The 13,895-nt window shown below is 43.9% G+C and overlaps 1 protein-coding gene across 1 annotated transcript in view; it reads left to right on the top strand.

Moving 5' to 3' along the window:
* Positions 1-1,778: 1,778 nt before the first annotated feature.
* Positions 1,779-13,895, top strand: part of EMILIN2 (elastin microfibril interfacer 2) — a gene marked incomplete at its 5' end in the record, with an annotated part of 37,652 nt that continues 25,535 nt past the window's right edge. The window contains 2 exons of the mRNA XM_082479450.1: positions 1,779-1,903; positions 2,070-2,192. Of these exons, the coding sequence (XP_082335576.1) occupies positions 1,779-1,903; positions 2,070-2,192 (248 nt within the window). The remainder of the gene's footprint in view (positions 1,904-2,069; positions 2,193-13,895) is intronic.

Here is a 13,895-nt window from a genome sequence, read left to right as displayed (position 1 = left end):
TGGCCGATGAAACCTGCCTGTTTCAGCAGCTCAGGGCAGATGATGAGGTCCAGGTTCAGCTCAGGCAGGCCGCTGCCTATAGCAGAAAGAAAGATCCTGGCCCTGCTGCCTGCTTTGCCTGCATGTGAGACCTAGAAAGCCCGAGTGGCTGCTGTGGCCACGGGAGGCCTGGGAGCACGTGGGCAGGGTTGGGACTGGTCAGGTTCGGCAGCAGCAGCAGACACTGCTGCTGAATCTCCCGCCTGACCTCTTCTCCACGCAAGCACCGCTCTCTCTGGAGCGTGTCCAGAGAAGGGCAACAAAGCTGGTGAAAGGTCTAGAGAACAAGTCTTATGAGGAGTGGCTGAGGGAACTGGGGTTGTTTAATTTGGAGAAAAGGAGGCTGAGGGGAGACCTTATCGCTCCCTACAACTATCTGAAAGGAGGTTGTAGCCAGGTGGGGGTCCGTCTCTTCTCCCAACTAACAATTGATAGGACAAGAGGAAATGGCCTCAAGTTGTGCCAGGGTAGGTTTAGATTGGATATTAGGAAAACTTTTTTCACAGAAAGGGTTATCAAACATTGGAACAGGCTGCCCAGGGAAGTGGTAGAATTGCCATCCCTAGAGGTATTTAAAAGATGGGTAGACGTGGTGCTGAGGGACGTGGTTTAGTGGTGGTTTTGGCAGTGTTAGGTTAATAGTTGGACTCAATGATCTTAAAGGTCCCTTCCAACCTAGACAATTCTGATTCTATGATTCTCCCTTCCCTTCCTTCCCTCTGGCGGGAGCAGCCTGCCCTGGCCCAGCCTTGACGCTTTGTTCAGTTTTGCCTGAATCCAAAGCAACCATTTCAAAAGAGCAGGAGCTGAGGAGGATGGCGGGGCCTCCCTGTGCTCTGGACCACGGTGGGACCTACCACAGTTGGCCTCACAGGGGCAGGTCACCCACTCAACGTGCCCGAGTTAGATTTTAACACCTGAGTGACTCTGAATACCCGCTGCTCTCTCTGCCCAGCGAACGGTTCTCCTGACGAATAATGGCCTACTGTGCATTGCTAGCAGAGGCAGCTGCCAGCAGCCCTCCCAGGCCCAAGGGTCGGAATGAGCCACGTTGGCCCACGCAAGGGAGCATCGACCATGTCACAGCAGCAGTGTCCAGAGCGACCACAGGGCCGCCGCGTGGCAGCAAGCCCACCACGGCCTCCCTCACATGCACCACGAGTCCACCGGGCCTGCGCCAGCCCCACTTGCCCGCAGTTTGGGGGCTGCCCTCTGCCCCAGGACCCCAGGCCCCGGGAGGAGGCACAGCCCCCTGCCTGCCCCGCTCTTCCCCAGGGGCCCGACCCTCTCCCCCCATCAGCTTTCCAGTGGGAAAAACATGCTCGGGGGCGACCGCCAGCCAGCTCGGGCAGGGGACAGGGCGCGGGGGCTGCCCTCGGGGAGGGGGACTCCGCTCATGGCGGCCGGGCGCCATGTGGGGCCAGCGGCTGCCCCTCAGCCGGCGCGCAGCGCCGCTCCTCCTCGGCCGGGGGGCGAGAGGGGAGCGGGGGGCCGGCAGCGAGCGGGGCCGGGGCCGGGGCCGGCCGGGCGGGGGTGGAGGGGAGCGACGCCTCGGCCGGAGGGGGGTGCGGAGCCGCCGTGGAGGGCGGAAACGGGGTGGGGGGGGGATTTGCGTCAGTGAGGGAGCTGGGAGCGGGCGAGGGCGGGCGGGACGGACGGAGGGACAGACGGACGGAGGGAGCCCGCGGAGAGGGACCGGCCCTCCCCGCTCGCCCGCCGCCGCTGCCCGTCGTCGCCCCATGGAGTTGTGCCCGGGGTCCCCGGCGCCTTCGGGCTGGGCGCTGTCGCTCCTCCTCGCCCTGGGCGCCGGGCTCAGCCACGCCACCCCGCACCTGCGGTACACCCGACCGGGCTCCCGCAGCAAGTGAGTACCGCCCGCCCCGGAGGGGGTTGCGGAGTCGCTGCCGGCGGCGGGGCGAACCGGGGCGGGCTGAAGCGGGCGGGCTGGGGCAGCCGGGGCGGGCGGGCTGGGGCGGTGTGTGGGCTCCCTCATGCCCTGACGGCCGTTGTCTTCCTCCCCCTCCCTCCAGGAACTGGTGCGCCTACATAGTGAACAAGAACGTGAGCTGCTCGGTGCTGGACGGGACAGAGAGCTACGTCCAGGCCCAGTACAAGTGCGCCTGGAACCAGTTCCCCTGCCAGCCCACCCCAGTGTAAGTAGCTGAGGAGGCGACCACGGGAGGGGAAACACTCGGCCACCCCCTGCCAAATCCCGGTGGAGAAGTGGTTGCTGCCGCTTCGCTCGGGCTGTTCCCAGCACCCCAAAAAGCCTACAGGGCCTGGGGCAGGAGGGCGCGTACCGCTTTCTGGTCCCCAGCACGCCCCGAACAAAGCGCTCGCTCTCCTTGTGAACAGAAGGCTCTGCTGGAGCTAATTAGAGCCAGATTGAGCGTGTTGTTGGTCCGTACGGCCAGTCCGCTGCGCAGAGCTGAAAGGGAGCTGCGCTGGCGCGCCTCGTCCCCCGGCACTGGCGCGCCTCGTCCCCCGGCGCTGGCACACCTCGTCACCCCGTGGGGCGTGCAGAGGGGGCGGTGAGCGCACAGGCAGCTTTCCGTGGGCGGCGGGGGAGCATCAGCACCTGCCGAGAGTGCACTTACGCACCCTGGTCCAGATTTGCCAGGGTACTGCCGGCGCTCAAAACCGGTTTTATGGTTTGCTGTGTGTTGCTGGATGGGTGCGTAACAGCGAGGGAGAGCCAGGAACGTGAGCCAGCACATTCGCAATCTGTGGGTGCCTGTCGGTTGTCCAGCAAGGAGAGTGGCCAGTGCAGAGATTTTTACAGGAGGTCATACAAAGTTACTTGTTTGATTTTAAGCTTCATACGATTGAGTGTGACCACATGGTAGTCTGTAGAGTGAGCGCCTACAGCACAGTGTGCTGTAGCAAGGCTGTGTGAGCCTGCAGGTACAGCAGGAGTCAGACAACAGCTGCATCTTGCTTACCTTCAGGCTACTCTCAGGAGAATCCCCTTTCGTCAATTTCCCCACTTGAAAAGCAGTAATAGTTGCACTTTTATTTGAAAGCTGTAGGTGATAAGCACTCTGTGAAACCATTTCACCTCCTCCAGAAGTCAGCAGAAAGACACCCATAGATTTTCACAGGATTAGGCTCAGAGTTGGACTGAGGTGATGGTGAGGATGCTTTTACAACAAAGAATAAGTAGTTCTTATTTTGATGTGAAACAGTGAGGATGAGACTGGTACTGCAAGGTCCTGGGTTCTGCTGAAGTAGACTGCGGACATCAATGACGACAATGCTCTGGGGCCTGTGAAAATAGGTGTTGGGTGTTTGGCATTCAAATGCACTGTTTTCTGTTTGTTTAGGTTGTTATTTTTGTTAAAAAAAATAGCCTTTCTCTGTTGGAATATATAAACACTGGAATTTGAGGGAAATAACAAAGGCAGCGAACAGCTGAGTAACACTGTCTTGTGTAATTTCCCTTGTTTCTCTTTGGAGTGTCGAACTGGCCATTTTGGACTTCTGACTGAGCTTATGGGCTGTGTAATGGGGTGTGCCCTCTGTTGTGCAGAGTCTCTGTAGTGGAGCTATGAGGAGTGAGAAGGGGTTGAAACTGAGGTCTTTGAGCACATAAATCACCAGGCGTTAAGATAAGGAATTTCAGAGGCGGTACATTAGGATTTTCTTGGAATATCTGCTAGCAGATAATGAATAAAGTGCAAAGGTAGCGCTTCTAGCTCGGGAAATTCCTGAACCAAGAACTGCTTGAGCGGGTAAGATCTTTGGCAGGAGTCAGAAGGGGAAGCCCAACTTGAGCAGGGGGCTGGACTGGATGACCTCCAGAAGTCCCATCCATTCCAGATTACTCTGTGGTTCTTTGTCTGTCCTTGCGCGTCTTCTAAACATCTGGAGTTGGCTGCTGTCAGAGAGAGAATATAGGGCTAAACAGACATTTTTTCTCGCCTGCTGTGGCCAATCTCATGGGGTTTTTTTGTTCTTTTGAGAATGGAATTAGATACTTATCATAAGCCTTTGTTTCCTCAATTTGACTTTCTTTGGTGAACATAACTGTTATTTTCTTCATAACCATAATGGCAACTGCAAAATAATTCCTTATTCTTAACATAAAATATTTTAAGTACCTAACACTAAAAGCAGCTGGAATATCAAAATCCTGTAATGTTATTGTGTTCAAAATGCTGCTTATAGGCTGTGACTTTTATTTTTCTATCTGTTGCTGGTATATACATTCTTTTAGTGGCAGAGTAAGAAAGGAACTAATCCAAAGCATTTGAAATACACAGTTAAAATCCTGCAAACCCCTGCAAACAGGAGTAACTTCATTCCTCTGAAAAGTATTGTTTAATTCAGTAGGAGTAGTGGTCTGAATAACAAAATGTGTTTATATATGTTTGTTAGCTAATGTTGACAAAAATAGGACAGGAAAGAGCTACAAAAGAAACAAAGAAATTACTATGAGGGCTTTTCTGAAATTATTCTCTTTTTTCCTTTATACACTTACATAGAGAAGTTAAAAATGAACTAAATAGCAGATATTCATCGGAATGAACTACAGTCCCTGTGTAGTCTCCTTCTGATACCCGTGGTTCATCTAAGAGCTCATTCTGCTGCAGATAGTGGGGACAGTGAGATCCAAATCAAACAAAGAGTTTGTTAACTGTATCATAGATGCACGGGGTTTATTAGTACTTAAGTACTATTAGGGTTTTTTTTTTTGGTCAGTCAGTAGACTTACTATTAATTTAAATTAGTTTAAGACTAGGTTTAAAGAGCCATTCTAGTGTTTATTTACGGTCTAGGTTATGCATAACAATTACTTAAATAGCTCACTGCATTTTATATGGGAGTGTTTCACTGCCTTAAACATACAGTGTACTACTGAATTCCACATGTTCTTTACATACAAGAGAGTGTATTGCAGATACGGATTATTGTCAGCACTGTTTTGATTTTTTTTTTAATTTATTTTTGTTTTAGAAATAGAAAGCTTTGGTGATTAAGCCTAAAAATCATATGAATGCCTGAACCCTTTTTATCTACCCTCTAGACCCATTAAAATACTGTTTGTCTGAAAAAAAAACAACCCACTGTTGGACTGACCGCATTTCTAGGAGTCTTAACTGTAAATTCAGTTTGGCTACAAGGCTTATTTCCTGAAATGTTAAGTTGAAATTCAGGAAATCATTACAGTTCATTGTTTAAGTGTTTTATAGGTGTTTGGGCTTGATAGTGCATTTCCTCACTGAAAAGTTAGTGAATGCTTTGGCCGATTAAGGTGTCAAGGATAAATGTGAGTTGAAGTGTGGCTGCTTAAGAGATAGGAGGAGAGGGAGTAGAAAGAAAAAGCAGAAGGGCACTTTGAAGTATATTGCCTTTGAAGTGTGAGGGGCTCCTGATTTATTTTTCTTAAAACTGTAACTAGCAAAGGAGGGAGGAACTTTGTTATTAGTGGGTCATTGGACTGAAAGATACTTATACAAAAATATTAGTGTTTTTACCCACTAAAAAGAATTTGTATGTTTTGAAATTTAATAGTGCTTTATAAATAAGTGACCCCTTGCTACTTCTTCTGTTGTGAATTTCCTTTACTAGCTTTCTTATGAATGGTTTAGTAACTTATTAGCATTATTAGCAATTTGTAACTACAAGCATTGTCTGAATTTAAAAACAAAATGTATTGCCCTTCTGGCTAGATCCTACATGCTTTTTTGGGCTGTGGCTTCTCTTGGACATCCTCTGGTCAGTGTAGCTGTTTCAGGGTAGGATGTTGTTATACCAGTTATGTGTTTTGCCTCTTGTGCTGTAGGGTATGTTAGGACAGCTGGCTGTACCATAGGTGCTCCAATTTATGGCCCCGCACGTTTGGGCAAAGCCTCTTTCACTAGTAAGGTTTTAATTTTGAAGTTGGAAGTGAACTAAAGTAGAGGGATGTTTTCTGGCTTTCCATCTTTGCTACAGAACGGGCAAATGGGACCTCCCTGTACGAGGTAGTAAATCAAATAGGAAAAAATTTAGATTGGGGAGAACCTCTGGAGGTCATGTAATCCCCCTGTAGCCCCCAGCTAACAGCAGAGCCAGCTTCAAAGTTAGATCAGGTTGCTTAGAGACTTGAAGAAAGGATGTTTTATCAGATCCCTTAATTCAAGTACCGGCCCCCATTAATTCTGCTCATGTGAGTAAAGATGTTTGTGTGCTCGAGCGTGTAACAAGTCAGGTCACCTGTCCTTAGCTTGTGGGGAGTGGATTTAATGATTTAATGTGAACTTCTCGACAGTGTTGATAAATGTATAATAAGCAAACCCATTATTTCACTAGGTTGCGCATACTTAAAAAATGGTCAAGAAAATGATGAATGAATCAATAGGTAAATTAGCAAGCCTCTCCAAATCTCGCATTGAGCAATATTTTCCAACTTCTTGTCATTTAATGTTTTCAAATGACTGTAAATAAGCCCACTGCAAAACTAATCACGGTTTTAATCATTGCCAAGATGAAGATTTAAGGCAAAAGTTCGAAATAACTTTAGGGACTATTACTGCTAGTTTTTTGCAGTCATAAATATCAGGATAGATCACCATACTTAGGAGTAACACGCAGCTTTTAATAACCAGTATTCAGTGTTTATTAATAAAATAATGTTGAGTAAAAGTGGAAATTTTATTACTGAAAAGCAGCATATCAGACTTCCTGCTCAAGTTAAATGGCTCCATTGATTTACCATTTTCTAGCAACCCCAGAACAACCTGGGTTAAGCATGTCAGCCCCAGTCTAGAAACATTTAGGAAATCTACACGTAGTTTTCAACCCTTTGACAGTCCCAATGTATTTTTCTCTGAGACTGTTCAGTTGCTAGAAATTAAGCATACAAACCAGTGTCAGTGTTCAGCACCAGGCAGGTTAGATATACAAGTCAGCACAGATCATAGCCTGCGTTTGCCACTGGCGTCTAGCAGGGTATATGTCATAAGAAAAGCTTTCAGTATGCACAAAAACTTGAAGGGAAAGTGAGGGCTGTTTAATGTTTCCCCTCCAAATATCTAGAAAGGTCTTTAGGAGGGTTTTTTCGTACTTAGTGTATTTTGTATGAAGCAGAATTTCTTTGTACAGGCTCCAGCTAGCTGACTACATAGGGAGGTTAGCCTAAGGGGTTGTGCATTGAAAACAGCAAGGAAACTTAGAAAACTTCAGAACGTACTTCAGTTTCCTGGAGTGCTGCTTTGAAAATCTTTGAGTGCCTGCTGCGTGTGGTAAACTTTCCTGGCTGTCTCCCTGAGCTTGAAATTTTGCATCTCTGCGTCCACGCGTTGAACGCAACAGAGTCTTCTCTGTGAACCGGACAGGGAATTTTCATTTCACACATCATTCGAGTTTGTTGCAATAATTAAAAAAAAATCACAAACTGCTTCTCAGGTCTTGTTAATGTAAATAATTAGATTTTTTTATGCTTTTCTAGTTTGAGAAATGCGTGACTGGGAGGTCTGGGGCCTCTTCTGTTAAGCACCAAACTGTTGCCAAAACAACAAATCATTAATTTTAGGGAGCTGCTGACCTGTTTAAGGCCTATTTTGTCATAAATTGCCCAAATAATCAAGGAACATTCTGCTCTGTTAGAAAGTGGGCAGTGCCAGTTTTACATGTTGCAGATTGTTACTCCCACCTGACTTCTTTTTTGCATTCACATCTCCTCTTCCTTCTCCCCTCTGGTTCACTTTTGACCTGGTGTCTTGAAAAGTATCAGCTCTCAAAACAATACTGTATTTTATTCTGAAAGTTCGGGTCCCAGCTAATCCCACAGGTTAGTTCTTGCATTCATGGAAATATTGTTTATCTCTTCTATCTATGTTTTCAAGTAAGCTGTCAGCAGTAGCTCTTTCTTGGAATGATCCTAGAAATAAGCTTATTTCATGGGCAGAGAAGCAGAATAGATGCTACTGGAGCTCAGTTTCTCAGGCAGCTTTATCAGGAGCAGTGCTCTGCATCTTTACTTGACCCTTCTAGTAGCGTAAGGTGAGAAACTTGGTCTCTGCTCCTGCAAGAGGCAGGTGAGGATGTTGTTAAATCACTCCTGTTCCATCACTGTTAGACTATGTCACAGTGGTGCTCTACAAAATGTTTCTGAAATCCTTTTGAAAGGACTGATATTTTCCTGCCCCATTTTATTTAGTTGGTTTTTAGTAACTTACTGTTGGTCTGTCAGCATGTGGTTTACTGGCATAGGTTTATCTTGCGACAAAATGGAAGGAAGCAACCATGTAAGATAATTCAATATTGTAAATCCCAAGAACGAAGCTCTGCTTTGAGCCTTGCCACAGACTATCTGTCTGTAAATTACTTAAATGTGTCTTATGTCCTGGTTTCTTGGCTTATAAGAAGAGGATGCCTACCTTGCTTTCAGGAGTGGTAATTCATGAATGTTAAGAGTATTAAAATTTTAAACCTGAAACTTATTTTTGGGGCATTTCCTACTGGACTTCAGTGGTCAGCTTTTTCAAAATAAAATCCTTGCCAGCTGAGAGAGAGTGACTTAGACAGAGAACTAGATATGTGTGTGTGTATGGATATATATATACAACAACTAGAAATAACTAGTATGAGACAAGGGGGTGTGTGTTTCAGAGTGTGCAGTCCCTTGGTTATTTCTTCCCAAGAAGAAACATTTCTCTCCCAAGAGAGAAAATTCCATTTTGAATCTCAGTTTTTGGGATAGAATAATTCTAACAGAGATGTGTGGCATCAAAATTCACTGCACAAGTAATGAACACTGGCACTTCTGGAGATTTTGAATGGAGCTACAAATGAAAACCTGTGGTGTTGCCTGAGAAGAGTTGAGCATTTTTGTCTTCTAGCAGTTCCTGTAATCTTCTGCCCCTCTTGAAAAAACCCAGACTCTGCAGTAAAATTCAGCCACATTCTCTTGAATGTATTGAATGAATGTTCAGCATTAAAGAGAACCATGTAAGAGAGACCAGGCTGTAGTGAGCTGATTTGGGCACCGTGATTCTCTGCTCCTTCCCTGGCACCAATAGATGAGGACAGCATGTTCTTTAGGGGTAGAGGAAAGCAACTTTTCTCCCTCCATCCTGAGAGCTGATTTGCTGGGGATGTCGTAGGAGGGAGGAATACAAGTCACCTGTGCCAGGTCTCTGCCCCCTAGCAATTTCTTCCAGACAGAAGGTAATTTCTGCTCCCATCGTGCTTCCCATGTGGTGTGAAGGCACAGAATAAACAATAAACACTGGCAAAAGTACTTAGTCTTTAATGCTTTTGTAGTTTGATATTAAAGCACTCTTTGGAGTGATGTGGATGGGTGATTTCTTGGTTGCATACACAACAGGCAGTTGCGTTCCTGCAGATGCGTAGTGCTTTGACTTGTTCCCTTGCTTTCCTTCGGTTTCAGTTGCTGTTAACGCTCTCAGCCAGTAGCAATTTTTTACTCAGGACTTAGCTCAGAAGAAGTCTGGTGCAAATGTCAGCCATGCTATACATTAGTGCAAACTTTATTAAAAGCACCCTTATATGCCTGTGTGAGCCCAGAGAAACTGAGCCTCCTTGGTAATACGTGCTAGTGGAGGTCATCATAACTTTATGTATTCCACAGGGGTGCCTCAAGATTGTGGTTTTCCCAGCACAAACAATTTTGAAACACTCTCTGCTTGCTTTAGATAATGTATATTAGGGCCTGATTATGATGTTATATAAAGACCTGAACGTGGCCTTTTGGGAATTTCAGTTGAGATGGCTGAGACTGGGCCAGGCATTGGGCTAGTGGGTAAAGTCAGTGGTGTTTTTTTTTGAAGAAAAGTAATTCCCCAGACCCCAACGCCTGCAAACTCATGTACTGACCTTCTGTATATAAATTTTGGAAAGCAAAAATGCCAGCTAAAGGAAGAGTAGCAGTGGAAAGATGAGTCTTTCTTAAGTCCATCTGTAAGAATCAGCTTAGTGTCTCTAATGCCAGATCAAAATCAAAAAGTATTTTGGGGTTCACTAGGATTCTTTTTTAATAGATTTTTGCTGCAGCGTATAATTGGGATTTATTACCGACTCCACAACTTGCTTTCAATGAACACCTAGGCTAATTTATTTCACTGCTTGCCATAAATGCCTTGGGATAAACTCTTTGTAAAGACATATTTATCTCAAATTAAGCTCATCTGTGGGCTGGAACACAAGCTAGCTGCCAACGCTGCTGTGTAGTAGCAAGGTTATAAAAGAAAAAAATCCAGAGGTGGGATTTGACTCACCCTAACTTCACTTGTCAGCCATACCGCGGGATGAAAGGGAGCATGGGAGCTTAGACACTTGCAGGAGTGGTGACTCGCATGCAAGTCAGTGGTGTACACGTGCTCTTTAGGTAGTTGGATGTAAGTAATGACTTTAGGATGAGATGCAGCCCTGTTTTGACTCTACTGGCTGTATCGGCTATATTTCCATTGGCTGTAATGGAAATACAGACAACTAGCGCCTGTGCATTCCTAGGCAGTAGGCATCTGAAATTCAGGTGTGCTGAAACTCACTGTTACAGGCAATCGCTGAAATTCTCCGTGATTTCAGTGGAACTAGGATTTCTGCCACCACTTGTAGGGGTTGCAATTAGACCTGCACTCTTGGGAAACAGAAAACTTGGGATCAACTTGTTCTAGTTTAGTAACTGTGTAGTATAAATGGCCAATTTAGGTATAATTTCAGCGGAAGCCTTTGCAGCCTACAAAATAAAAAATGTTTGGTCAAAATATAATTGCATTTAATTATATCTTCTAGGTGGTATTTTTTTTGGGTGTCTATGTGCTTCAGTACTCCCACTGCAATATATTGGAGATTAGGATGACTGGGACATGCAAGAGCAGACTACATAATTTACAAAGAATGGTTCTACATTTAATAAAAGTGTTAAATAGTGAAGATTCACTATATTCTATTCAGTAAGGCCATGATTTGCAGGCTGCGAAAGTTATGGGACCTGTTCCAATGACTACAGGATTTTGGACCAATCTTGAAGTTTTGTGCTCTGAATAAACATTTTATATGTTGCTTATGTAGAAACATATGCTGATTCTGCAGTCCCTTCCTCACAGTGAGGATGTGGTGGCGCTTATCTCCTTGCATTTCCCAAAAGGTTGGATGTTAATATCTAGTTACAGAATGGAGCCATATGTTTTCCCACCATTTTCATCCAAATGTTTCTTATTTGTTTTATCGCTATTAGGTGACATTCCGAATATCAGTGCTAACGGCTTCCTTTTGTGGTTTAGCACCATGAGAAAATTATAACTCGTTCCCTAGTCAAAATGTCTAGCATTTGCAGCAAACATGTATTTTTAATTAAGCATTTTCCTAAGAAAACACTTCTCTCAAAGAGGAGGAATATTCGAATGCTATTGCCACGCTGTTTGACTTTGTTTCAGCTTCAGAATACTTAGATACGAAAAGTGGAGATTCTCATTACCATTCTGAATGTGTTTTCTCATTTGATCAGCATGTTGAATTCATGGTGAAGGTGTTGGTAGTTATAGGCCTGTTGTGGGAAGACTCCTAAAAACCAGCTGTTCTTATTTCCTCTGTTGGGAGGAAAGATTAGGGACTGTTGAAATCGCCCTCTATTCATGCATTCTAAAATAATGATTTCATTTGTAGTATTTAGCTCAATTCACCAAAAGGATATTACCGTCATCTTGGGCTGGAAGTCCACAAGATGATGGGGTGACTAGGCACATCTATTGCATGTACCTTTTAACCACATAAGAATATTTTTTTTAAATATGTTTGAGACACCTGTAAAAATAATTGTGTTTATTAACACTTACTTGAATAGCAGAAATACAGGTCAACTGAAGGAAGATTTAATGTTTTGCTATTTTTCAATTACATTCCAGCATATACAGGCATTAAAGTGGAGCCTCAATTCTTTAAGAGACTTACAAAACTTTTGTGAACACTTTTGACCAAATTGCCTCGCTAGGTATCTGTGTAAAGATTCACACATACAAGGTAAAAGATGTGAAACTTGGGCATGTTATGTTCAAACCATGTAACTGTAGCCAGCTGCACAGAGAGGAAATGTTTCATCTCTCTGGCTACACTGAGTGCATTTTGTATGTTTTGTATGTTTGTGTTTGTATGTTGTATGTTTGCTCTGACATTGAGTGAGCAGTTGGATTCAGAATATTGCATGTGTAAATAAAGACATGTCTGGTTTGTGTATTGTAGTAGCTCCCAGTCCTATGCCATTAAAATACATAGAATCACAAATTGTTCTCTGGATGCTGTCCTTAGCAAGAAGTTATGGTTCATTTTGTTAGAACTGTAACCAAGAATATAATTGTGTTCAGTGTTGTTACACTGTTATATCCTGGTAAAATCCTGGAAGTCTCCAGCTCCTTCACTGAAATCCACTAAGCAGCAAAGTTCTGGCTTTAAAAAACTTGTGTAATTGAGAATCTCCCTTCAGCTGGACGTGTGCCAGTGACTGTCATTTATCAGTGCCTCTGGACGGTGCTGGCATAGTGACACTATTCCTTGCATGGGCAACTTCCATAACTGTGTATGAAGCATACCATCGGCAGAGAAGCTGTAGCAATGAACTGTGATTTTTAAGAAACCTTTATGTGAAGGGATTCAAATTAGAAAAGTGTTAGGGTAAGTTCCTGTTTCCCAGCCTTATGTGACTAGCCTTGCTGCAGTAAGTGGGACTGGACTGGCAGTATAGAGGAGCAATAGTTCTTGGTAAGTAAATCCAAATTTAATTTCTGAGCTATCCATAACTGTCTTGTTACCATAATTCAAGATGTAAAACATGAAATCTGTCCTACACCCAGATTTTGAAGCATTTTTATTCTAGCTCTCAGAGAATTGTAGTTTAGGATTCAGGTTAGTTGGTATCTGATGTGCCATAGTTGAAATCAAAACAGATCCAATTCATGTATTTGTTTGAGCTCTCAGACTTGCAAGAATTTGTAAGGAATAGACTGCTATGACATTTTAAAAGTTTTAGATACGCAGTGTTTATATTTTGTAATTTAGAATGGGAGGATTCTTCTGCATGTTAAACAATTTTTGTATTAAATCATATTAAAATGTTTTATGCCTATTAGGATCATGAAACTGAAATAAAAAAGAACGCGAATGTCGAACTTGCTTTATTTTTAAGATGGAGTTCGGAAAATTTTTAAATTTGCCAATATGAAAAATACTAAGCTTGGTTTCTTTTGATTTGTTTATATTCTTTTGTGTTTGGTTTTGTCTTGTGATTTGTTTTTGTCTGAATGTTAAAGACAGCTGAAGGTGTCTACATTGATGAACATCATTACAGAGAAAGTATGCAAAGAGAAACTTGTCAAAAGTATGATAGGAATGGCAGAAACGGTACAAGGAAAATCCTCGTGCTGTAGTTTGAGCAAAGAAGTGCAGAATTTGCATAAATGTTCTTATTGTTTTATAAAATTTGTTTCAACTATATTCTTAAAACCTGTTAGGAAAAAATAGGGAAATGTAGCTTAATGGTGTTTGAAGATAGTAAAAATACTGCAATTTTCAGGAAGGAGTTTGGCCCTGAAAGCATAAAGAGGAACACACACAAAGTTTGGAGCAGTTAAGTGTTTTATGGAAATCAGAGAAAAGTATGTACAACCCTTTCCGGCATGTGAAAATTGATCTGGAAGTTCAAAGTTTGCATTTCAGTAATGTGGTGGTTGTGAGAGAGGTTGTAATGACTCTCAGACCACTTCAAAACACTAAAGCATCTAGCTAATCCTGTCATTCCTCTGACTCTGGCAGCTAGCTGGAAGGAAAGGAGTCAAACCCAAATTACCTACATGAGATGTAGTTTAATACTTTAGATAAGGGAGAAGGAAAAGGCAGTTCCTGGGTGGCCAGGATGT

Source organism: Vanellus vanellus, assembly GCF_965231255.1.
Source record: "Vanellus vanellus genome assembly, chromosome: 2".
NCBI lineage: Eukaryota > Metazoa > Chordata > Aves > Charadriiformes > Charadriidae > Vanellus > Vanellus vanellus.
Note: the sequence above shows the minus strand (reverse complement) of the source record. Positions and strands in the feature narration are given on the sequence as shown.